General features: G+C 43.6%; 1 protein-coding gene across 7 annotated transcripts in view; it reads left to right on the plus strand.

Annotated features, from left to right (window-relative positions):
- The window catches only part of FERMT2 (FERM domain containing kindlin 2), a 100,585-nt gene that overhangs the window by 17,011 nt on the left and 57,408 nt on the right, over positions 1-26,166 (plus strand). For 6 of the 7 annotated variants that reach the window (XM_073350112.1, XM_073350107.1, XM_073350106.1 and 3 more), the window contains one exon: positions 25,095-25,328. In XM_073350112.1, the coding sequence (XP_073206213.1) occupies positions 25,095-25,328 (234 nt within the window). Of the gene's footprint in view, positions 1-10,801; positions 10,891-25,094; positions 25,329-26,166 lie in introns of those variants that run through there. The other variant, XM_073350111.1, reaches the window with a different exon arrangement.

Below are 26,166 nucleotides of genomic sequence, written 5' to 3' on the forward strand. Positions count from 1 at the left end.
ATGCAGTGAGTTTCATGCTTTGTCATTGTTCTCTACAAGATTCTTCTTCTCTTCCACATTTGCAGGATTATCAACATCTAAGATGCACCCATACTGAACAAAAATTCTGGTTTTACTACTTTTGAACTGAGTATATCCTGGTGTTTGTCAAATGTACATCCTCATCTCCTGTTGTCACATGTTCACAAACTATTGAACTATGATGACGATGATTAAATGTTTTATGATAGTGCCCGAAGGCCCTTATTGGGATTGGGTCCCCATTGTGCTGGGCACTGTATATAAGGGAAAACCAAGAATCATTCTCAAGATCACCCCACCCATTGAGACTCCAGAGTTTTCCCCTTAGGCATTTGCAAAAGCTTTCCAATCCCATTGTCGTTGGGTGCAGCATCCAGCAATTCTGTATGAATGAGTCCCTGATTGAGGCATCAAGGGATACATCTACACTGCAGCTGAGAGCATGCTTCTGAGCCCAGGTAGATAGAGGTGCATTAGCTCCACTCAAACTAGTGTGCTAAAAACTGCATCATAGGCTAGCCACCCGAGCTCAGACCTAGGGGGTTGGGCAGGCTTGCACTTGTATGGTTCGCTCGTCTGTGTTGCCATCTACATTGCAATCATTTTTAGCACACTAGTTCAAGCGGAGCTAGCATGTGTCTCCCCACCTGAGTTGGGAGGCATACTGCAGCCTGCAGTATTGATATACCCTAGGTCAGTGGTTTTCAAACTATTTTTCTGGCGACACAGTTGAAGAAAATTGATGCCTGCAACTCAACGGAGCTGGGGATGAGGGGTGTGGGAGAGGGTCAGGGCTAGGTGCAGGGGTGAGGGCTGCAGGGTGGGACTGGGAATGAGGAGTTCAGGGTGTGGGAGGGGGCTCTGGGCTGGGAGTGCAGGCTCTGGGGTGGGGCTGGGAATGAAGGGTTTGAGGTGCAGGAAGGGGCCCTGGGTTTTCGGGGGGGGGCCTCAAGGCAGGGGATTGGGGTGTGGGGTTGGGGCACGGGCTTACTTTGGGCGGCTCCCAGTCAGCAGGCGCGCTAAGGTAGGCTTCCTATTTAGGAAGTGGAAGAAACTTTCCATCCCAAACTCCTAATTTATCCCATAATAACTAAAAATATAATCTTAGGTTTTGACTCTCATGCTTGGTTTCACCCCAAAAGTGTTTTGAAATAGTTCAACTAAACTGATTTGGGCCCTTGTTGGTAACATGACGAAAATGTGATCGCAGTTTAAAAAAGGTGTCCTTTTTAAATTTGCCCAAAGATGACTCGAATAGGTTTTCAAGCATCTGATCCTTTGTGGATTTGGTTGTCTTTTGAGGACTTTGTATCTCTGGCATATTTGAAGGAATCTGGCATACAAAGGTAATTGACATATGAGGGAAAGGAAGGACAGCATTTCGTTCAAATGGTGGTTTTTTTTTTTTTTTTTTTTTTGCCCATAGTACAGTAAATCAGCTTGCTTATTGCTTTACTTCATTTGTCTACAGAGTATGTTACCTCAACATGAAAGTTCAGGTCAGGTTAAAAGATTAGCATCTCTGTGTCCAAGGCTATCAGTCAGAATGGTTGATTGTCTGCACATCTCCACTCACATTATGAAACACAACCCTCTGCCATATTTGATAATCTTTTAAAGACCAATTTCTAACCTTTAGAGAAAAATTTAAATATGGATCCATTCCAGTAACATCTATATAAACTTCACTCTTCATTAAAACCTACAAATGAAAGAATCCAGCAGCATTTAAAAATAACTATTAATATTTAAATATTTTTCCTAAAATCAGTAAAAATGTCTATACTAATCACCAGAAGATCCAGACTTCTCACTGACTGAAACAGTCTTCAAGAGCATTTTTGGCATTAAAATGTTTCATTGCTTCTACTAAGCCTTGCATCTCTGTTGCTCTTTTCACATGTGGTATGTAATCCTTTTCTAACACTGCCAAATGATGCAGGAATTCTCTTCAAAATATTCTCAGATGGCATCTTTTTTTTGACCTGGAGATATAACCTTTCCCCTTTTCTCTCTCACGCGTGTGCACATGGGCAACTTTACTGTAACTTATTGCTGTAACATTTATTTTTTTTAAAAAAGAAATAGTTTTTCTCTGACACCTATGTAAGAACACAGTTGCTTTTGATAAGTGCTAAACTGTTTTCACTCTAGATCTAGAACTATTCACTGTATAGGTTGTTATGCATCTTGTAATTCTTTCCAGCATACAGTGGCTACTTACGCTAACAAGTATTGGGGGCTCCAGCCCTGGTTGGCTGGAGATATTCTTTCCCTTGGATCTCTGGCAGCAAAACTCCATCTCTTCCACACACCCCGCCCCACCTCACCCCAAACAGCTGCATGTTAGCGCTCTCTTAGGTAATCTCAGTAGAAAGAGCCTGCAACTCCCTCTCATCCCCACCCCATTCCCATTCCATGCATGCAAAAACATCTCTCTCCCCCTCTGGACTTCTCAGCAAGGAGTGTACACAGTCTAGGCAGCCAACTTGCATCTTAAAAAAAAAACCAAAAAAACCCCACCCCAAAACCATCTGCTTCATACATAATGCAGGTATTGGACTAGTTCCTTGATCAAAAGGTTCTTGAACTTTTGAAGTCAAAATGTCTGATTTGCCTGCTGATCCTAGTGAATATCTTAAATGGCCTTAAATGTTTAAAATATTTTAGGAAAGCAGCAGTAATTTTTATCACTGCCTCTTCTAGAGCTACAAAGTAGAATTTTTATCTCTTGGAATAAACTTTCCATCTAGCAATACTGTTACTAATTACAAACCATCATTGTTCCTTCAGCTCATGTTGGAGCTGACACTAAACTTCCCCGAGACTACTTAGGGACCTCTTGGCAAAACCAAAGTTATAAAAAGGCACAAGCCCAGCTTAAAATTTAAAAATACAAAATGTTAAGAGATCTTTTGAAGGCATCCTACTTCAATTTAGGTATGGATAGTGACAGGAGGGAAGACAAAGTCCTTTGGAGTTGCTGCATCACTTAATTCTGCCTGAAATAATATTTAAAGTCTATTTAAAAAAAATGCACTCTTGCAATACATACGAAACCACCCTTGTGTGTATCGTACTGTAGTCTCCATCAAATATAAGGTGTAAAAGTGATTTTTTTTGGAATTTAAGTGGAAATACTTAAGGCTGGGTAGCATAACTTCATATATGCCCTTAACTGCCTCTGAATACAAGCCCTGATCATGCAACTTGACACATGTTTGTGGACCTCTGTGACCTCATGGAGCCAATGGAACACCAAGGGGTACAAAAAACTGCAGAAATGGGGTTGAATGCAGTATGCCTTGCGCCCGGTCAGAGGCACAGGTCCTCTTTGTGAGAAGCCTATGCCCCCTTCACATAGCACAAAATTTCCAGGTCCTGGAGCAACAGGACCCCTGCATGTTCCATATGTAGTAGTAAGGAAACGAGACCAAGGAAATGGCACAAGAGGAGGCTTGTGGAGTTTCCAATCCACCTGTGCTGGCTATGTTCATGGAGGGGATGAGCCAGGCCCATTTGCCTTGGTTACTGAATACATATATGAATATGATTACATATCTGAATTACGAATAGGAGGACTTGTGGCACCTTAGACTAACAAATTTATTTGAGCATAAGCTTTTGTGAGCTACAGCTCACTTCATCAGATGCCTGAAGTGAGCTGTAGCTCATGAAAGCTTATGCTCAAATAAATTTGTTAGTCTCTAAGGTGCCACAAGTCCTCCTTTTCTTTTTGTGGATACAGACTAACATGGCTGCTACTCTGAAACTTGTCATATCTGAATTGTGGATGGGCTGCAAACTCTGTTAAATGCTAATATAAATTGACATTTCTCTGACTTCTGAGAATGACTAGACTGGGTACAGTGATGCTTTCAAAGACGGATCTTGTACATGGTGTTCAGCATTTGTGAACGTTGGAATCGGGGAAACCCATAACTTTTCTAATATCAATTCTATGGACAAATAATTGGGCTAAGACTGTGGCCACTGCAGTTTTGTTTTTAGATTGGGATTTTGGGAACAATGGCTCTTTTTACATCACTCTTTTGAGAACACAATAAAGAAATCTGCTACCCTAGATACTGACTCTCTTTATAACCATTTAAAAATCAAATGGGAACCTTTTTTTGGCTTTTGTCCTGCAGCCTTTTAAATTTTTTAGCTCAAGCTTGGAAGTTAGCGGTAGGGGTAGTGAAGGGAAAGTATTTGGGTTTTACTCTTAGCGTTTTTTAAAAAAATTTCTAGTAGCATAACAGACAGACCTACAGAGATTTTGGTACATACTTACTCAAAGTTATACAGAAACATAGTTCACAGTGGCACTTCATTAAAAAATCCCATAAGTCATGTGGTGAGTTAAACTGTCTGAGGGTTCATAGTATAGCAATGGTTTCATCAGAGGCCTAGGTGTAAAATGAAACCTAGTGCTACTCTGCAGAAATGGCTTCCTGAGGTAATGTTCATGGCTATCACAGTTTCCTTTTATCCTAATCCACGTATCAATATAGTGGAGGTTAACAGTTTGTCAGACACAGCATGCACTGGGGGGAAATGGCACTTCCAGGCCCTGGTGATTATGATGTACTCAGCCATTTTTTCTTATCACACACAAGTATGATGTTCCCATTTTAAATATAGGATGTCCCAAAACAATGAGAAAATAGTCTGTTTAATGCAAGAGTATTGTATACACTTACTGAGAAGTCATGGATTTTCAGAGTGTCTGTCAAATAACATATAGAAGGAATAAAAATATCTCCTGTTGAACTGGAGAGGAAAGGTGTCTTTTGAGTATATACCATGGCTCTCTAAACTTCTGACAAGGGGAGCAAATTGGCTGAAGTAAATTTGTTTTTGAATAGTTAGTCTTCCTGGACTAAATAGAAAGCTCTTTGCATATACTGATTGTAGAAGAGTGAGGCAGTGGCCTACTCAAGGGAATATGAGTAACTTAGTGTTTAGTTCTGTAACCATGCAAGCTAATGAATCAGTCAATATAACTTTCAAAACATTTCTAAATCCCTAAAGTGCCACTAGTAGAACAATAAAACTTTACTTTCATGGTAGAAATATTCCTGCTCTTTTTTCACTGCAACAATTGGAGCTGAAGAAAGCATTTAAAAAGTTATCTTAACTATGATATTTTGGTAGCTCATCCAAAAAATTAGCTTCATTTTGAAGTGCCTGCAAAATGTACCCAGTGCTTTCATGTTTCTCTTCATTTATATCTGCACTCTGAGCTTAATGTTGTACATGATTTTAATTCTGGGATTGGCAGTCTAGGTTTATTTTCTGCTACGTGAATTCTGGATGTGAAATAGAACTATCTTAGATGCAGCTTCCACACTTCTCCCTTGAGAGAGAGAAGAGGCTGGGACTTGAAATGCTCAAGTTTCAGCCTACTGCGATGTCACATTCTTGCTCAAAGTCTCTAGAAGAATCATCCAATAAAATGGAGAAAGTTGAGACCTGAGATTCCTCTTGATGCAGGAAAAGAAGCTTTGGTTTTTCCCTTCCCCCTCCTCCTCTCAATTTGACCCATTCTTCTCAGTAACATAGAACATAAGTGGGTCTGCAGTTTGAGCACCTTCAGTTAACAGCTCTGGGTTCTGTGTATCTCAAATCCGCCCCAGAGGCTGCGTATGAACCAGACTTTGTAGCACTCTCCCTTGAAATTACTTGGCTAGAAAACTGCAATAAAGCAGGCTTCTAGCCAATTGCCATTGAAGACAATTTCACGTTTCTCTTTGCTAGTAAGACAAACAGCAGGTATGCCCAGACAAATCACATGTTCACAATCTGAGCTCACTCTAGGGATATCTTCTTCCCAAGAGGGGCATGCTGAAGGGTTATCTTTCTGTCAGAGGACATCTGTGCTAAGGCCTTGTCTATGTTACAAACTTTGGACGATGCAAGTTACTCTGGCATAAAGCCGCTGCAGTAAGAATATTGCTTGTGTGCTTCTGTACTTGGAGCTATGCATACTCATCAGGAGTCCTTGTCTGTGCAGTGTGCAACCCACCTCCTGGGAAGTTTTGGCAATGCATAGTGGGAAAGAAACAGTCACACGAGAGACTAGGAGTAAGGGGTCAACTTCCCAGTATGCAACTGTCTTCATCCCATGTCACTTATATCTCAACTTTTTCCACCACCCCCCTTTTTTTTTTTTTAAATCTCATAAACCCATGCAGCCCTCCTTGCTCTCCCCCATCTCTGACAGAAGCATGGAGCCTGTAGAACTCTGCACTATTGTCATAAGTGTCACAAGCGCAGAACACATGATCCTCCAGTATCTGCAGAGCCATAAGAAGAACTGAATCGGCAGGGAAACATGTGACGATTTCTTGGAGGACAGATTGCTGTGGGACATAGCAAGAACCAATTAAAGGTGGTTGGTGAGGTAGATGGAGTACTGCTTCTGGGCCCGAGAAACAAGCACTGACTGGTGGGATTGTATTGTATTGCAGGTTTGGGTTGACCAGTAGTGGCTGCAGAACTTTTGGATGCAAAAGACCACAAATCTGGATCTGCATGCTGAGCCTGCCACAGCCTTCTAGTGCAGGGACACCAAAATGAGAGCCGCACTGACAATGGAGAAGCGAGTGGTGATCACACTGTGGATACTTGAAATGCTGGGTTGCTACTGGTCAGTGAGAAATCATTTTGGAGTGGCAAAATCCACTGTGGGGGCCATTGTAATGCAAGTGTTCAGAGGCATTAATCGTTTCCTGCTATGTAGGACTGTGACTCTCCGCGGTGTGCGGGACATAGTGGATGGGGAGCAATAGGTGGCAGGCAGGTCTTTCCCTATTTTGGCATAAAACCACCTTGCCAGAGTACATCAACAGAGAGCTACTTTTCTACGGTTATGCAAGTTGATGGCTAATAGACATCAACAGTGGTTGGTCAGGGAAGGGGCATGACGCTCACATCTTTTACGAACACAGAACTGTTCAGAAAGCTGCAAGCAGGGACTTTCTTTCCCAACTGGCAGATTACCATTGGCAATGCTGAAATGCAAATAGTGATCCTGGGTGACCCAGCCTACCCCTTGCTCATGAAGCTGTATACAGCCACCTCGACCACACCAAGCAAAAGGTTCAAGTACTGGCTTATAGCAGGTGCAAAATGACAGTTGAATGCTCTTTTGATTGACTGAAGGGATGCTGGCATTGTCTAATCACAAGATTCCAGCTCCTGGGGGGGGGGGGGGAATCCCAATGGTTCTAGCTCCCTGCTGTGTCCGGCATAATATCTGTGAAGCAAAGGGGGGGAAGTTGCTTCTGGGTTGCAGGATGGAGGTGGAGCAGCTGTCGGCTGAGTTTGAACAGCCAGACACACAGGCTATTAGAGCTCAATGTGGAGCTGTACAGCTCAGGGAGGCTTTACTGTGGCTCACTGTTAAAGTGCTCTTTCAATATGTAGTGTGAGCTACCTGGCCCTGGTGTTTTGGGGCCTATTAGGAATTGTAGAGTGCTTGGGGTGCATCTATGAATATAACGCTGACCACGCACCTATTGATTTTTGAGGTGCTTGCTGTACATTTAGGATTACTACACTTTGTCACTGAACCTATGAGTTCTCACTCTGTACAGTAACAAGTCAGAAGGTGCTTTCAGAACTGCTAGGTACTCTGCAGCATGTGTTGTGAACTAATACAGAGTAAAATTCTGTTAATCTTTAACAAAACCAGTGCAAAGAAAAATCTTCAGTTTAAAAGCACATACATTTAAAACGTAAGTTCTGTTCACTAATTTATTATGAAGAAAGAACATTCATGTCCATCTTACCTACACACGCTCACCTGTGGGGAAACCACGCTTGCTGTATATGTGAAGCTGTAGTTGTCCGTAAGGTCCCCCAGTGTGTAGGGGGTAGGGATGTGGCTGCTGATGCCCCATGGAATGTGGGGGGTGGGGAGGTGATGTGATGGAGTTCTCCATGGACCGCAAAGGGAAGCAAGCCTGCGATGGTCGAGCCTGAGGGAGACTGCAGCATCTGTTTGCTACTGGAAAAGCCCCATTGTGTGCTGGTGAATCTCCCTCTGCTCTTCCTGCTGTCTGCTCTTCCTTCTCCAGGCTGTCTGCAGTGTACACCTTCCAGGTCCTTTGCTCACAGCGTGGTGACCCTGACCCTGGCACTAGCATCTCCTGCAGCTGTGATGCAGCAGCACTGAATGCTGTCCCGGGGTGGGGAGAGAGCCACTGAGAGGGCAGCTCGAGCTGGGGAGCGGGCTTGGAGCCCACCTGATGGGGGCTGTTGGAAAAAGCTGTTGAAGAAAAATCAAGATGCTGAGCTGGAGGAGGAGTTGAGGTGATTTTATTCTCCTGTTCTTTAATTTTAAAGGGCTGGGAAATGAGACCAGGGGAAAGAAGGAAAATAGGAACAATTTAAAGTCAGGAGAAGCGGCAAAAAATAGACCTGCGTAGGTGAGCAGAGCATTAGAGAGAGAAAGTAGAAGGGGGGGACCTACAGAGATCCTGAAGGGAATCCAGGAAAAATACTGAAAGGAAATTGCTCAAAAAGATGTTGGATGAAAATAGATCCTGAAAACCGTACATGAGAAACCCGCCCACAAAGGACCTAAAGCGGGCTAGGCAAACTTTTTGGCCGGAGGGCCACATCAGGATTCCAAAACTGTAGGGAAGGCTATACCTCCCCTAACCCTGTCTTCTTCCTGCCCCCCTCAGAACCTCCAACCCCCACTACTCCTTGTCCCCTGACAGGCCCCATGTGACCTCCCCCTCTAAAGCCCCTTTCAGAATGCGGCCCTGCAAACATGGGCAGAGGACTCGGGAGGGGCAGGGGCGGCCAGAGAGAAGCAGCAAATTTTCCCCTTCGAAGCGCCACTTCTCTCCAGCCAGCTGCGCGGCCACCCGCTGCTCCTCCTGAGTCCTCCACCCACGTTCGCTGCACTCCTGCCGCCTGCCTGGTCCCCTGAGGCTGCAGGTGAGCCTCCCTTCCTGCTCTCCCCTGCCCCCGAAGTGCAGCCCCCTTCTGTGCGGGTGGCACAGCACGCTGAGGCTGCGGGGGAGGGGGCACAACAGGGGAGGGGGTACAGCCTCCTCAGCGGGGAGCTCAAGGGCTGGGTATGATGGTCCCGCAGGCTGGATGTGGCCCCCGCGCCATAGTTTGCCCACCTCTGACCTAAGCATATGAACAGGGAGAATGAGCTATATTCCATCGATAGATATCCAAACAGTCAGAGGTGCCTAGTGGACAAGTGAGGGCCTACTAGGTGAAGGAACCCCACTTGTGGATAAACTTGATGCAAAGAAGTACAGCCCCAGGAACACTGAGTCTGTGCAGCACTTCAGGCCAAAGAGAAGCAAAGAATAGGACATCAAGACTGAAGCTGGACTTACAGCCAAGGAGAGGGGAAGTTTTTTCTTCTCTGAAATGAAACCGCATGTTGTTGTGTAATCTTTTGTTCTTAAGAACAATGCCTTTGGCATTAACTGCACAGAGTAAGGAAGAGTACCATGTACAAACTCTCTCAAAGGGTTAATGTGTTAGTAATCTGAAGCTTCTTATTGTAAGTGGTAAGTACTTGGTCATGTTCTATACCTGTGGTTCTCAACCAGGGGTTTGCGTACCCTTAGGGGCACACTGTGGTCTTCCAGGGGGTACATGAACTCCTCTAGATATTTTGCTTGCTTTTACAACAGGCTACATAAAAAGCACTAGCAAAGTCAGTATAAACTAAAACGTCATACAATGTCTTGTTTATACTGCTTTGTATCCTATACACTGAAATGGAATTGGAAATATTGTACTTACAATTTTATAATTATGGTAAAAATGAGAGTATACAATTTTTCAGTAATAGTGTGCTGTAACAGTTGTCTGTCTGGCTTTTTTGTAAGCAAGCAGTTTAAATTGGTGAAATTTGGGGGTACGCAAGACAAATAGGACTCTTGAAAGGGGTACAGTAGTCTAGAAAGGTTGAGCCACTGTTCTATATTTATCTTCCTGGTACAGCTTTTGGGTTTTCCCCTATTAAGTTCTTAAAAACCTTAAAATTTTGTGGTTTGCCTCACTCTCCTCACAGTTAGCCCAGCTTAGCCTACCTGGATCACTGCAATGGTCTGCAGCATTGGCTTGTAAGATGTCATTGAACATGTTACCCTAAGTCCTGTTCTTTCTCCTCCTTATCTGGCCTCCAGCATTGCACGGGTGTGGAGGGGCAGCTGCTGATAAAACACACACTGTTACTGTTGTCCATATAGTTAAAATGGAAAGTGAAAGTGAAGAAGATTCAGACTACCCTTTCTTTGCTCCTGTAAACTTTTTAAACAAGTCATACCTACTGACACTTTTGTACTTTGGAGTGCTTGTGCATGGTGCCACTCGCAGCACCAGCCCTGGTGAGGATGACCCTCCGGGGTGAGGGAAACAAGGAGGAGGGAATTGCTCAGTTGGATGAAACGGTGTATAGGGCAATAGCACTAAATGCTGGCTCCAGTTTCCACAGGTGGTGATGGCTTTAGCTGGTATCTCACTCCTGAAGGTAACAAAGGCAGGGAGCACAGCTGCCGCTGGCATCCCAAAGCTGCCTGGTCCTATATGCTGCTAGCAGAGGTGAAAGTAAGCCGGTATGGGCCGATAGAGCATACCGGTAAAGAAGTGGCCAAAGCATTCAGTACAAATGGGTAAAATAGGCTAGGTTTAACTGTAATAGTAATTAAAAAATCAGATTTATCACTTGAATTAAATATATTTTACATTCTCTAGAAACAAAATGCTCCCCTTCAGTTTTTTTACTTTTCGTCAGGTGAACGACATTCATGTGATTCCGAACGTTCGCTTTTGAGTGCCTCACGGTAACTGCTTGCTTCTTATTGGTCAAGTCTTTCATTTCAGGTACGCAATTTACAGTAGAAAGCTCCTGGTGTGACTGTCCCCTCTGTTGGAACAATGTAATTAAATGTAGTTGATTGCTGTCATAAATATAAAGGGAAGGGTAAACCCCTTTGAAATCCCTCCTGGCCAGGGGAAAGCTCCTCTCACCTGTAAAGGGTTAAGAAGCTAAAGGTAACCTCGCTGGCACCTGACCAAAATGACCAATGAGGAGACAAGATACTTTCAAAAGCTGCGAGGAGGGAGAGAAACAAAGGGTCTGTGTCTGTATGCTGCTCTTGCCAGGGACAGAACAGGAATGGAGTCTTAGAACTTTTAGTAAGTAATCTAGCTAGGTATGTGTTAGATTATGATTTCTTTAAATGGCTGAGAAAAGAACTGTGCTTAATAGAATAACTATTTCTGTCTGTGTATCTTTTTTGTAACTTAAGGTTTTGCCTAGAGGGGTTCTCTATGTTTTTGAATCTAATTACCCTGTAAGATATCTACCATCCTGATTTTACAGGGGGATTTCTTTATTTCTATTTAGTTCTATTTTTTATTAAGTCTTCTTGTAAAAAACTGAATGCTTTTTCATTGTTCTCAGATCCAAGGGTTTGGGTCTGTGGTCACCTATACAAATTGGTGAGGCTTTTTATCCAACATTTCCCAGGAAAGGGGGGGTGCAAGTGTTGGGAGGATTGTTCATTGTTCTTAAGATCCAAGGGTCTGGGTCTGTAGTCACCTAGGCAAATTGGTGAGGCTTTTTACCAAACCTTGTCCAGGAAGTGGGGTGCAGGGTTTTGGGAAGTATTTTGGGGGGAAAGACGTGTCCAAACAGCTCTTCCCCAGTAACCAGTATTAGTTTGGTGGTAGCGGCCAGTCCAAGGACAACGGGTGTAATATTTTGTACCTTGGGGAAGTTTTGACCTAAGCTGGTAAAGATAAGCTTAGGAGGTTTTTCATGCAGGTCCCCACATCTGTACCCTAGAGTTCAGAGTGGGGGAGGAACCTTGACAATTGCAGAATCACAGGCTGCATAATTCAGCCTTTGCTAAGAGGGAACGACTCACTGGAGCGGAGATGTTGCTGGAAGGAGCCCAGTATTGTGAAATCCATGAAGGCCGAATGGATTGCAGCAAACATCCCTCTCTGCAAGCTAACCAACCACCCCTAAGCGTAGTTGGAGAGGGAATCCTGAGTTGACCTCCAAGATTAGGGGAGCTGAAAGGCAGCAGGCAGGGAGGTCTAAGGAGCTCAATACAAACAGGACTAAGGAGTGTGATTGTGCAGAAAGCCCCTTGCTCCCCACCCAGTTAGCTCTTGGGCTAGTTCTCCTATGGACCACCCGCTCTCCAGCATGCAGATCCACATGCGCGTGTCCTTTGGGGACAAGGCAGCCTGGGGAGCGAGTGTTGTGTGCATACTGCAGGACAGGGGGGTGGCTTTGCACTCAGTGCCCAGGGCACTGTGCTCTGCTTCCAGCCCTTGGGTTCATTCATTATTCATCCAGCTGCAGAAGGGAGAGCTCAACGGGCTGCAATCAGGGAGAACCAGAGCCAGGGACCCTCCTTCCTTCTGTATCCGGGTTCTTTGGGGGAGTCTGCAGCTGTGCCTGTTGCAGGTGGCTGTGGGGTGGCAGAGGTAGGAGCCAGCAGTGGGAGGCAAGGCATGGGGCTTGGCAGTGCATGAGCTGGGTTCTGAAGCAGCTGGCACCGTGGGTGAAATTTCTGTCTCATGCCTCTTTCCCACTGGAGCTGTTTGCTGGTCTGTGATACCCCCCAGGCTCCTGCCTGTCTGATACTCACATTTAAACATGCCCGTTAAAGTGAGGAAATGGGGGGGGTGGGGGAGGATTGTCAATCAAAAACAGCAACAAATGAAGAAGCGGAAAGTCCTCCACAAAAGTGTACGTCTAAAGCTTTAATGTGGCAGCACTTTAACGTGGCTGTGTAGTCACGTGCTGTAATAAAACCACCTCCGTGAGGGGCTCCCAGCACTGTAGCACTGTCTACGCTGCCACTTACAGCTCTGAGAGCTGTGCTCCCAACCCTGGGAGCTATTCCCCTCACGGAGATGGTTTTATTACAGCACCGGGAGAGCTCTCTCCCAGCGCTGGAGCCGCGACTACACAGCCCCGTTAAAGTGCTGCTCTGGCAGCACTTTAAGATGGGCTGTGTAGACTTACCCTTAAAGTTACTACCAATGCAGTAGCTGTCTGCTCGTTTTATTCTAGAGTATCAGTCATGCAAAGGGATCTATGAAGTTAAGTGTGTGGGAGTGGAGGTGGGAAGTGGGGTTGCAATACAACCGTACCAGTAAAAAATTTGTTACTTTCACCCTGGCTGCTAGGCTGCACGCTGAAATGGTGGCTGCCAAAGTTACCCTTGACTGGCATGGGAGAGAGTCCTACTGTGGAGAAATAGGGCTGCCATCTCTAGAAACTTTTGGGAGAGGATTGCAGAATACCTCCATGAAAGTTTCATGGAGATGTCTCAGGAGCATTCAAGGGACATCGCTTTGTATGTAAACTGCTCCACATGGATCCCTTGCCTAACTCTACAGAGAGGCATGAAAAGATGATAGCAATGCTACGTCTTTATTTACTCCTGAAGGAATTCCGTGCCAGAAAAATTCTGCTCACATTTTTTTTAAAGTTCTCTATAGTTTTGTCCAAACTAACACTATACAATCACACCAGTTTCAGTTATTTTGGTAATTTGGTAACAATACAGACCCAAAAAAATTCATTCAGGAGTAGAAAGTTAAGGGAACCCCTACAACAACCCAGTTCCTGCTTCTCTGCCCCCTCCCCCCAGAGCTGAGCTTGCAGGGGCAAGACACTCATACCCATGACTGGGCTCTGGGAGGAAGGGGGTATCCCCTCCCCCACAGAGCCCAGGGATCCAGAGGAGAAACTGCCTGATGCTGGGTCCTGGGTTGTACAGAGTTTCCTGTATGGCTCCTTCCTTCCTTCAGGGTGTGTGGGGAACTGCAGCTGTCCGGAACCCTCCAGCTTCCCTCTTCTCCGTGCCCCCCTACCCCGTGTCTTCTGTTTGTGAGCTGGGCTCTGCCAGGTCCACCACCCCCTAGTTGCAGTAAGCATCTTTTGCAGCCCATTTCTTTGCTTGGGGGGGGGGGGGGGAATTCTGTGCAAAAAAACATTAATTTCTGTGCAAATTCTGCACTGCGCAGTGGTGCAGAATTTTCCCACCAGTATTTGTTGCACTTCTAGTGCAAATAAATAGATAATTGTACCCTGTTAAGTTGTGGACACTGTCAGTACATCATTGTAATGGGGAATACAATTACACACTTACTGCTGTTCCTTCCCCTGCATTGGCCTCACCTGTGCTTGACTGTCGGGTACACTGCACTGCAGTAGAGTTTCAAACAAGTCCTGGCCTGCAGCATAGGTGGATCCTCTGGTCACATGTACTCCATCCTCCTCACTGTTCATGCTAGGTATCTGCAGCTCAGGTGTGTGGGGTGGCAGGGGCGTCTCTGAAAAGTATGGCACTCTGCTGTTTGCAAAAGCAGCGGGTCTGCAGCTCGGCACCAGATTGACTGTTGGCCACCCTGGCCTTCTGTTGTGCTTGATGCAGTTCTTTTGCTTTCACACAGCACTGCTGCTTGTCTCTGTTGTACCTGTTTTCCTGCATCCCCCATGCAATCGCCTTGCACACACCCATAGGAATGTGAACATGTCTACAAAGCAACAAAAAATCCTGCAGCTGGCCTGTGCCCACTGACTTGGGCTCAGGCTGTGGGGCTGTTTCATTGCTGTGTAGACTTGTAGGCTCAGGCTGGAGGGTCCCAGGGCTTGGGCTCCAGTCCAAGCCTGGACTTCTGAACAGCAACAGACCACTCTCGCGGCTCGAGCCCAAGTCAGCGGGCATGAGTTTTTCTTTGCTGTGTAGGCATACCCTAAGGCTGGTCCTTAGCTCTGCTTGAGCAGACTCTTCTCCCCACAGGCCCAGGGGATCTAATATTTCCTGTCTACTCCAAGCCAGAGTATGTCTCTAGCATGGTAACCAGCATGGTCAGCTGGTCCGTTGCACCAAACAATGGAGAGCTGCTAGGTGTGCTTGTCAAACTGCATAATCGGGAAAAGGCATTTCAAAACTTCATGGGGCTTCAAAGGCCGGGGAGGGGAGGGGAAGGGAAGGGGCTTCCAGTCTGTGACCCCCAGAGCAGAGGAATTCACAATTGTGACCAGAGCCGTCAGTGTTGGGCAATGTGGGAGTGCTGCTGGAGAACTATTAGGGTTGACAAAAGTAATGTTGTGTCTCCACTCATGCTGCATTGACCTTTAGTACGTCAGCTGTGGCTCAACACCACTTGGGGAGGTGATGTCATTGCATTGCTGTAGTCGGGCACTTACATCAGTGAGAGACAAATTGGAGTGTAGACCACGTGCACAACGAGGTCCACACAAGGCTGCTTAGTCGACCCAACTTTGTAGTGTAGACCAGGCCTAAGAGTTAAGAGTGTGCACGCACACATGTGTGCTTATCCTCGCTGTATTGCACCAGTGGCTCAGCCTGGTTCAGGTCTGCTTTGTAATTGCAGACAAATGGACACAGCATGTAGCTGTTCTGGGGGGATCTTGCCTACTCATGACTAGCACCTCTAGGCAGGATGAATACAAACTGATTAAAAATAAAGATTGGATTTTTGAATTTAAATAAGGTTTATTATTAAAAATAAGCCTATTTTGAAATTGACAACTTATGCTAAGGCCTAAATTTATTGTAATGATTTAAAATAAATATATCCTACATATTTGCTGCCAAGTTTTTTTTTTTAAAAAGTCAGGCCACCGAATGCGTGGAAGTCACTGGCCATGCATCTGGAACCAGAGTTAGAAGTGCTAAGCTGGATTTTGACCACAGTAGCATCTTCTGCGTGTGTGCAGAGAATATTTTCTTCACTTCAGTTTATGCCGCTAGTTCAGGTCAATGTTTGACTAATTCAAAGTTAAGAAACCTATTGGGAGTGAGAAAGAGGAAAGCTACAGATAATGCTTCCTTTTTGTTCAACAGATCACTTTGTTTTAAATGCAAAACATGTTTTGGTGAACTTTTTTTGTAGGTGTCCAGCATGTTTAATGTAAAGTAAAAATTAAGAATCTGAATAAATGTAAATTCAGCTATATAATTGTTTAAGTATAGCTATAGTGTGTCCTTTTTCTGGTAGAAAAAGAAGCACTAATTTAGTTGAAAAACTATTTAGGTGCAAATCAGCATGTTTTATTGGTTACCAACAAATGAGAACTAGCACTTCTGGGAAAAAAATAACTAAAGTACAATACAAAACCTGATTAAAATAAATTATTTATTATGAAGACTTTCTGCTTGTTGATTTAACTTAATTAAAATCACTTCGTAAATCAATCCATCCTCATCGTAGGGATCTGTCCCTTTGGTGTTACTTGTCCAGCTAGTCAAGCCAATAAAGTCTTACTGAGTTTAAATGTTTATACAGTACTTACCTTAAAATGACACAGTTGCTGTACAATCAAGTAAATTTCATAGCTAAAAGTAGCAGCTAGTGAGCATAATTTAATAGTTAAAGCATGCTACTGCAAGTCAGGTCTTCCGGTTCTGTTCCTACCTCTGCTGTGATTCGTTGTATGACTCTGAATGCATGATCACCACTGCTTCAAGGTCCATAACTCTCTCAAATGGATATTATACATATCTGAGTCTTAGGTTTGTAGGGAGTCTTAATGCTTGTGAAAAGTAATTTTGAGATCCTTGTTGAACACTCAGATTCACTATTTGGAACAGTAGTAGGAAATGTGTTCAATAATTGCAGTGCATACAAGCAAAAACCCCTCTCCTGCTGTCACACAACTGTTACCAAGACAAATTAGTCAGTAGACAACTGAGACATTTTAATGAACATTTAGAAACCTATGATAGGACATAATTGAAATACTTTCAAGTCTCTCTCTGCAAAACTAACTTTAACAACTCGTTGCATTTTATAACTTGGATCTCACATTTTGTTACATCAGAAACCACAAATTCCTAAACCTAACATGGTCATTGAAGTCTGACCTAATGGGGCTATTGCTAAATGTAGTTTTATCCAAGCTGTATTTTTAGAAACTTGCTGTTTTTTAAATGACCACCTATAGAACTGCATTTGTAAATCTAGCAAGTTTTGTTTGAATAAAGAAACCTAACTATCTGTAAGGTAGTAACAAGAGTCTTTGCATAACTGTTTGATTTTTACCTTTCGTAATGCACAACATTTTACTGTATGCAGAGCGTTCATCTTGGTCCAAAGACAGTGCCATGCAAATTGCTGCTTGATTTTTTTTTTAAACCACAAGTCCACCCTCTGTAGCCCTGAAGTTACACAAGTGTTACACCATCAGTGTTACACAAGTTATACCATCAGAGGACCCAAACATATCAGCCACGCCATCAGAGGCTCATTCACCTGCACGTCTACTAACGTTACATATGCCATCATGTGCCAGCAATGCCCTTCTGCCATGTACGTTGGCCAAACCAGACAGTCCCTACGTAAAAGAATAAATGGACACAAATCAGACATCAGGAATGGTAACATACAAAAGCCAGTGGGAGAACACTTGAGTCTTCCTGGACATTCTATAACAGATTTGAAAGAAGCTATACTTGAACAAAAAAACTTCAGAAACAGACTTCAAAGAGAAACAGCAGAACTAAAATTCATTTGCAAATTTACCACCATTAATTTGAGCTTGAATGGGGACTGGGAGTGGCTGGCTCATTACAGAAGCAGCTGTGCCTCTCCTGGAATGGACACCTCCTCATCTATTGTTGGGAGTGGACTACATCCACCCTGATCAAATTGGCCCTGTCAGCGCTGGCTCTGTACTTGTGAGGTAACTCCCTTCTCTTCATGTGTCAGTATATTTATGTCTGCATCTGTAATTTTCACTCCATGCATCTGAAGAAGTGGGGTTTTTACCCACGAAAGCTTATGCTCAAATCTGTTAGTCTTGTTGTTTTCGTGAATACAGCCTAACACAGCTACCCTCTGATACTTGACAAGTGTTAGATTCAAATTGACTCTATTTTCAGTGCCAATTTCATAAACTTTCAGGATAGCAGAAGCTGGACTTCATGTCCAAAGTTCATTGTAATGATATATCAGATTTTCGAGAGTAGCCAAGGCCTTGTGCAAGTTTGCATGCTTTTCTATATTTGGTTTTGTTTAATTTGATTGTACAAAGCTGCTGAAAAGTTTAGCTGACATTCCCACTTTCTAGCTCCAGGATTCTACCAATAGGGTTTTTTTTGTTTGTTTGCATGCTTAAAGAAACTGTCCCTTTATATTCTGTGAACTTTCTTAGTGATCCTGAGATCAAGATAGAATGCAGGTATAAAGAAGGAAGATTCATTGTAATTCAGATTCTTCTTCCATCTCTCCTTGTCTGAGCATCAGTTAGCTTCAGAAGTTCAGAGATGTGCTTGCAGAAATGTTTTTTATAATAAAACTCATATTCATTATATGGCATTTGTACTGTCAGTCATCTGCCTTTTTAAGGTTGGCTATTTTAAAAATGCTTGTTTTGGTGCTTGCATGTTAGCTAGTTCTTTAAACTCCTAGATTTTAGAGGTGGAGAAGACCACTAACATCTACAGTGGAGTTGCATCTTACACGGGGGATAGGTTCTAAAGTCCGTGCATAAGGCGAAAATCTCATATAATCAAAATTACCCTTGAAAATTTCTTAAATTGCCCATGAAGTACAATATACTGTACATGGTTTTGTGTATACAACCCTGTACAGTAATATGTATACACTAATGTACAGTATATAATAGAGTACTTGTGCAAAATACAATTTTACAGTACTGTATTTTTAATTACAGGGGATAATAAGGGGGGGTAATTACAGGGGGTCGTCAGAGCTTGATGCTGATCCAGGAGACAGAGGTGACGGAGAGCGAGTTGTACACTAAGTGATTGGCTCTGGTTCAGCTCAAGAAGTTGATTGCGTAGACTCATCTGCTGCTGGTTGTTTCACCTTGAAAAACATGGTGATCGGCAACTGTCGCTGTTGTCTCTTGAGCTGCTCAAACATTTCTTGATACGGTCTCAAATCGTCCCTAATGCTACATGTGATTTTTGAGGCTTCGTTCCATAGAGGGATCATATTCAGAAATTAAATCATTCAAGTCTTTTGCCGCTTGGAACACTTCAACAAATTTATGAAGATTCCAACTTGCTGGCTCTTCTTGGTGGTGGTGGTCGTCGTCATCTTCGTTTTCTGTAGACCATTTTATCAGTTCCTCTAACTCTTTTTGTTAGTCAATGTTTTTTTTTCTCTATGGCTCTCAATTAATTCTTCAATTTTTTCCTCAAGGCTGTCGACGAAGCCATCACCACCCACTTGCCTGGCCACCTGAAAAATGCATTTCACTTCTTTATCAATGGTCAGGAAACCCTTAAAATCATTCACACATTCTTTCCATAGGTTTTGCCAATATGCATTGACTGTTTCAGGCTTGATTGCATCCATTGCCTGCTTTAATATAAGCGATGCAATCGGCAGTGTTGAAGGACTTCCAGCACATTAAGATTGGGATCAGCATCCACAGTGCTACGTGTCCATGAGAACGTAAGCCTCTTATACGTGGCCTTGAAACAGCGAATCACACCTTGGTCGAGAGGATGGAGGTGGTATTGGCCGGGGGGGGGGGGGGAGACTACTTCAACGTCGTTATTCGCAAACCGGAGTGCCACAGGGTGGCCAGGAGCATTGTCTACGATCAGCAACACTTTAAAGTCAAGTCCTTTCTCTTTGAGGTACCGCTTGACCTCCAGAATGAAACACTTGTGGAACCAATCCAGAAATAATGCTGCCATCACCCAAGCATTTTTATTTGGTTGCCAGAACACAGGCAGGAGATTTTTGTTCTTGCCTTTTAGGGCACGGGGATTTGCAGCCCTGTAGAGCAAGCCCGGCTTTATTAAATGCCCAGCTGCATTGCCACAAAGCAACAGTCACACGGTCTTTAGCTGCTTTGAAGCCAGGGGCTTGTCTTTCTGATTTCGAAGTGAAAGTGCAGTTGGCATTTTTTTCCAGAAGAGCCCAGTCTCGTCAGCATTAAAAACTTGTTCCGGAAGATAGCCCTTTTCTTCTAGGATTTTCTTTAATTGTTCAGGGTAGGCTTTTGCTGCCTTTTCATTGGCAGAGGCAGCTTCACCAGTGGTCTGCACATTTTTGAGGTTGAAGCGGTTCCTAAAACTGTTAAGCTAACCGTGGCTGGCTTTGAATTCCTTCTCCTCAGAAGTCTGTCCCTCTTCAGCGGGAGGTTTGAACAGCGTGTAGAGGCCAAGAGCCTTTTCTCGCAACATGTTGCCATCGTTAGGCACATGTTTACGGTTCATGTCTTCTAGCCATAAGTTTAATGCCTTTTCAGTCTTCAGTCTTGGAGCACTTGATGCCAGCTTGATGAATTTTTCTCTCTAATCTTGATGGCACGGATGCTAGATTCGCTGCGGCCATATTTACGTGCCGCGGAGACTAACATACCGTCTCTCAAAAGTCCAACACAGCCAGTTTTTTTCTCCAGTGTTAGAACAGATCACTGTTTCTTCAGTTGAGCACCAGATGAAGTAGTTGGCTTGCATTTAGGGGCCATGTTGTACGAAAAATACGTATAGTATCTTTAAATACTAGAATCACACTCCAGTGCAGTGAGATGCTCACTATATGAGGCACGAGGGAACTGAGACTGACTGGGGGAACAGTAGATTCAGGTCTCCCATCTCACGCTCACTCCGGGGCATACGCTCATTGAGTGGAATGGTGAGTGGAATCACCCGCACTATTTACAGGTACCTTATTTTTCTTTGCCAAGCGCGTATAGTTGAATTGATGCAAGTTAAATGCGGGTGTGATATGATTCGCCTGTACTGTAAAAAGACTATTGGCTGTAACTCAGGTCAACTAATTCTCTGATCATAAGAGAATCTGCTTTTAATATAACACCAGAGGATTGGCAAAGCCTCTCCATCAATGGATGTACTTTGCAGCGCAGTTTTAGTAAGCTTCCTTTTCATTGTTGATAAAGTCTGAAATCCTAACAAAAGCTCAAAAGGGTTCTTCATCACTGGAATTTTCAGTCAAGACTGGATGCTTTTCTAAAAGGCATCTAATTCACCCAGAAATTGTGGGGGTGGAGTGGAGAGTAGTTCTGATTTCCAGTGTAACATAGGACATAGATCAGTCTGGTGCCTTCTAGCCTTAGAGTCTATCAGTCTATGAAATACACAAGTGATCATAGAATCCATAGAACATCAGGGTTGGAAGGGACCTCAGGAGGTCATCTAGTCCAACCCCCTGCTCAAAGCAGGACCAATACCCGACTAAATCATCCCAGCCAGGACTTTGTCAAGCCTGACCTTAAAAACTTCTAAGGAAGGAGATTCCACCACCTCCCTAGGTAACACATTCCAGTGTTTCACCACCCTCATAGTGAAAAAGTTTTTCCTAATATCCAACCTAAACCTCCCCCACTGCAACTTGAGACCATTACTCCTTGTTCTGTCATCTGCTACCACTGAGAACAGTCTAGATCCATCCTCTTTGAAACCCCCTTTCAAGTAGTTGAAAGCAGCTATCAAATCCCACCTAATTCTTCTCTTCCTCAGACTAAACAATCCCAGTTCCCTCAGCCTCTCCTCATAAGTCAAGTATTTCAGTCCCCTAATCATTTTTGTTGTCCTCCACTGGACATTTTCCAATTTTTCCACATCGTTCTTGTAGTGTGGGGCCCAAAACTGGACACAGTACTCCAGATAAGGCCTCACCAATGTCGAATAGAGGGGAACGATCATGTCCCTCGGTCTGCTGGCAATGCCCCTACTTTTACAGACCAAAATGCCATTGGCCTTCTTGGCAACAAGGGCACACTATTGACTCATATCCAGCTTCTTGTCCACTGTAACCCCTAGGTCCTTTTTTGCAGAACTGCTGCCTAGCCATTCGGTCCCTAGTCTGTAGCCGTGCATGGGATTCTTCTGTCCTAAGTGCAGGACTCTGCACTTGTCCTTGTTGAACCTCATCAGATTTCTTTTGGCCTAATCCTCTATTTTTGTCTGGGTCCCTCTGTATCCTATCCCTACCCTCCAGCGTATCTACCTCTCCTCCAGTTTAGTATCATCCGCAAATTTGCTGAGAGTGCAATCCACACCATCCTCCAGATCATTTATGAAGATATTGAACAAAACCTGCCCCAGGACCGACCCTTGGGGCACTCCACTTGATACCGGCTGCCAACTAGACATGGAGCCATTGACCACTACCCGTTGAGCCCAACAATCTAGCCAACTTTCTACCCAGCTTATAGTCCATTCATCCAGGCCATACTTCTTTAACTTGCTGGCAAGAATACTGTGGGAGACGGTGTCAAAAGCTTTGCTAAAGTCAAGGAACAACACGTTCACCACTGTCCCCCTCATCCACAGAGCCAGTTATCTTGTCATAGAAGACAATTAGATTAGTCAGACATGACTTGCCCTTGGTGAATCCATGCTGACTGTTCCTGATCACTTTCCTCTCGTCTAAGTGCTTCAGAATCGATTCCTTGAGGACCTGCTCCATGATTTTTCCAGGGACTGAGGTGAGGCTGACTGGCCTGTAGTTCCCAGGATCCTCCTCCTTCCCTTTTTTAAAGATGGGCACTACATTAGCCTTTTTCCAGTCGTCCGGGACTTCCCCAGATAGCCATGAGTTTTCAAAGATAATGGCCAATGGCTCTGCAATCACATCCACCAACTCCTTTAGCACTCTCGGATGCAGCGCATGCAGCCCCATGGACTTGTGCTTGTCCAGCTTTTCTAAATAGTCCCGAACCACTTCTTTCTCCACGGAGGGCTGGTCACCTCCTCCCCATGCTGTGCTGCCGAGTGCAGTAGTAGTCTGGGAGCTGACCTTGCTCATGAAGACAGGGGCAAAAAAAGCATTGAGTGCATTATCTTTTTCCACATCCTCTGTCACTAGGTTGCCTCCATCATTCAGCAACGGGACCACGCTTTCCTTGACTTTCTTCTTGTTGCTAACATACCTGAAGAAACCCTTCTTTTTACTCTTAACATCTCTTACTAGCTGTACTGTACTGTAAATATTTACTTTATGAATGAACCTCTAATTTTGGTAAACTTTTTAGGAATCTCATGCATACATGTAGATGACCACCTGTGGAAGGATTTGTTTTTTATTTGCAATAAAAATATGTATAGCGGACTTTCATTTTTGATTAAACTTTTTTTATGCTGACACATAGCCCACTATCTTCAAAAAATGAATCCCCAAGTGCAGTGGAGCAGCTTTCAACACACCAGTTGAGGGTATGGGGAGCATTTTTGTCACTAGTTTTGGCAGCTGACCTGACCCACAGCATAATTTTAGAATAACCTCAAATCTTGTAGATGCTGTTTTTGCTCCAGTGATCCTTGCTGGCAGAGCACACTGTGTGGCTCGACTCTGTATGTTGTTGTGAGAGGGGAGGGGTTAGAAGTGTGTAACCAGTTCTAAACCAGCCAGGGATTCCCCCCACACTTGGGAAGATCCTCATTTGCCCACTTAAGGCAACTTTAAGTCCCCTTTGCACCATTTAACCAGTGCAAATGAGATTTTGGCAACACTAAGGATCTGCCTTACCACACCGGGTCTAATGTATTAAGACGTCAAGAGAGACAAGGTGATAATAGGAGGACTGAAGAAGGAGAGAACAGTGTAAGCAATAAATCCTAACATTGTTCATGAATTGCGCTCTCCCTTGCCTCATGTCAAGTAAATCTAACTAGCTTGTTGGATTATGAGGAAGGAGCTGTGTCATAATTCTCTATGTATATTCTCCCCCTATGGAATTGTAGACAAATGTCAAGAAGTTCACTGTAGCACTTGGATTGTTGTTGATATACTTATCTTAAAAGTGTAATGGGGGAAACCGCATTTGTCATGTCTGAAATACAAAAGACTCAGAGGCAGTGTCATACAGCATGTGGGAGTGTGGACTTCCATTCTGCGTTTTGCAACACGCAGTATGTGCTGCAGGGGTGTGTGTGTGGGTTATCTGAGATGCCTTTGGTTTGGTGGGGGGGTCCCCAATTTGAGTTCTTTTATAAAGAGGCCTGATTTTCAAAAAGTCTGTGGTATCTTAATGTTAGTACAAGCTATTTGTGATGGGGTAGAGTATGGGGTTAAATCCCATTTTTTCACTAGATTACTCTGAAAGGAAGGTTTAAAAAAATCATGCTTCTGTTTGAAAACCTCATACCCTATTGTTTATAGGTAACAAGTGAGGAAATATCGTTCTCGTTTTATTCATTTAAGGGCACTTTGTGTAAAATTAGTTACACTTCTGTCCCTGTGTAGGTGACCTGTTTCATCTTTTGGTTGTGTGGATCTCTTGTATTGCAACATGGGAGATAAACCTAGGCAATGACTGTAAAACCTCAAAAATTGACAAAAGAGATGAGCAGCAGATGCCTTCAGTATGAGATCTTGGACAGGGACTTAGAAACAACCCAGGTCTCTCTACCCTGCTACTGTCTGGCTGTGAGATCCTTAGTAAGTCACTTGAACTTTCTGTTCCTCTGTTTTCCCCCTAGCCTTTGTCTTGTCACTAATAATTAATATTGCGGTGGTGCCAAGAAGCCCACTGTACTAGGTGCTGTACAGATACTTAAGAGACAGTCCCTGCCTCAAGGAATGTCTTCCAATCTAAGTAGAAGAGAATAAACAACAGATGCATGTAACAGACAAGGGAAGCGCAAAGAAACAAGGAGACAAAACTGCTTGCTCAAAAAGCAAGTGGTTACAACATACTGGTTTGCTAACTGCTTAGGTGCTGCCAGAAAAACTGTATAACTGCTCACTGTATTTCTACAACCTCAAAAAAACAACGGGACAGTGATTTCAGTTGTGGCCACTAGGTGCTATTGGAATACAAATAAGGTATCTTAAAATACTTATTTGAAACTGACTAGATTTCATGTTTGAAAGAGGTGAGTGAGACCATATCGATTGTTGGACCAACTTCTGTTGGTGAAAGACCAGCTTTTGAGCCACACAGAGCTGTTCAGGTCTGGGAAAGGTACTTACACTGCATTTAACAACAGATTTCATGTTGACTGCCACTATTTTAATGAATATATTTTCAAGTAGAAATGGTTCTTAATCTATTTTCTCAAATTACTTTTCCCCTCTAGATGTCAAGAAAGATTGGTCAGATCATGCGCTATGGTGGGAAAAGAAGAGAACCTGGCTCCTTAAAACTCACTGGACCTTGGATAAGTATGGCATACAAGCTGATGCTAAGCTCCAGTTCACGCCTCAACACAAATTACTCCGCCTTCAGCTTCCAAATATGAAGTATGTGAAGGTGAAAGTGAATTTCTCTGATAGAGTCTTCAAAGCTGTCTCTGACATCTGTAAGACGTTCAGTAAGTATCCGATACTTAGAAAACTAAGAGGCCTTCTTCTGGTATCTAGACAGCTGTAATTGCTTAGTCAGTTTAAAGTGGCATTTATCTGCAGTGTCCGCCTTGTGCAAAATCAAATGTGAAGTTTAACTTTTTTTTTCCTGTCTTGGGTTACACATGCTGGTGCTACCTGATGTTAGTGGGGTTTTATTTTCCCCCTTTGTTTTACTGTCTGACAACAATCTGGGAATAAAATAACTTGGTTTTTATGAAAATCCAGTCGTGTAGGTGTAATTACTTAGTTGAAAGTTTATACACTTAAGGACCATCAATTATCTTAATTGGTTAAAAAAAAATATTTTGCCCATCAAGATAAAACATAATTTTTAACAAATACAACCTAGAGAAACAGTCCTTATTAAACAAGGCTGTACTCAAATTTTGTCATTTTGTTAAAATTGTTGGAGTTGCCTCTTAATTTGGATGTAAAATCACACTGGATAACTTTATTTAAAAAAAGCCAATTTCAGTTTAGAGGCTGACTTGTTGTTTATCTGCCAGGCTCACTGCTTCTCCAATGGAGAAGCAAATTAGTGATCAAATGAGGGTATTTCACCACAGAACCATTTGGTATTTCACCACAGAACTGTCTGGTGCATTGGTTCCATCTTCCCCTGCTGAACGTACTTTTGTTTTTGTTCTGCCTGATGCATGTAGAACAGTGTGCCCAAAGCCTATGGATAGCATTGAAAAATATATCGATCCCTCCTACCCCTGGCTGAAAGAGAGACTCTAGGAACCCTCTACCTGTACACTAGGCTTACCGCTGATGTGATTGCACTTCACTTCAAAGCTCCTG

This window comes from Lepidochelys kempii, chromosome 6 (assembly GCF_965140265.1).
Source record: "Lepidochelys kempii isolate rLepKem1 chromosome 6, rLepKem1.hap2, whole genome shotgun sequence".
Classification (NCBI taxonomy): Eukaryota; Metazoa; Chordata; order Testudines; family Cheloniidae; genus Lepidochelys; species Lepidochelys kempii.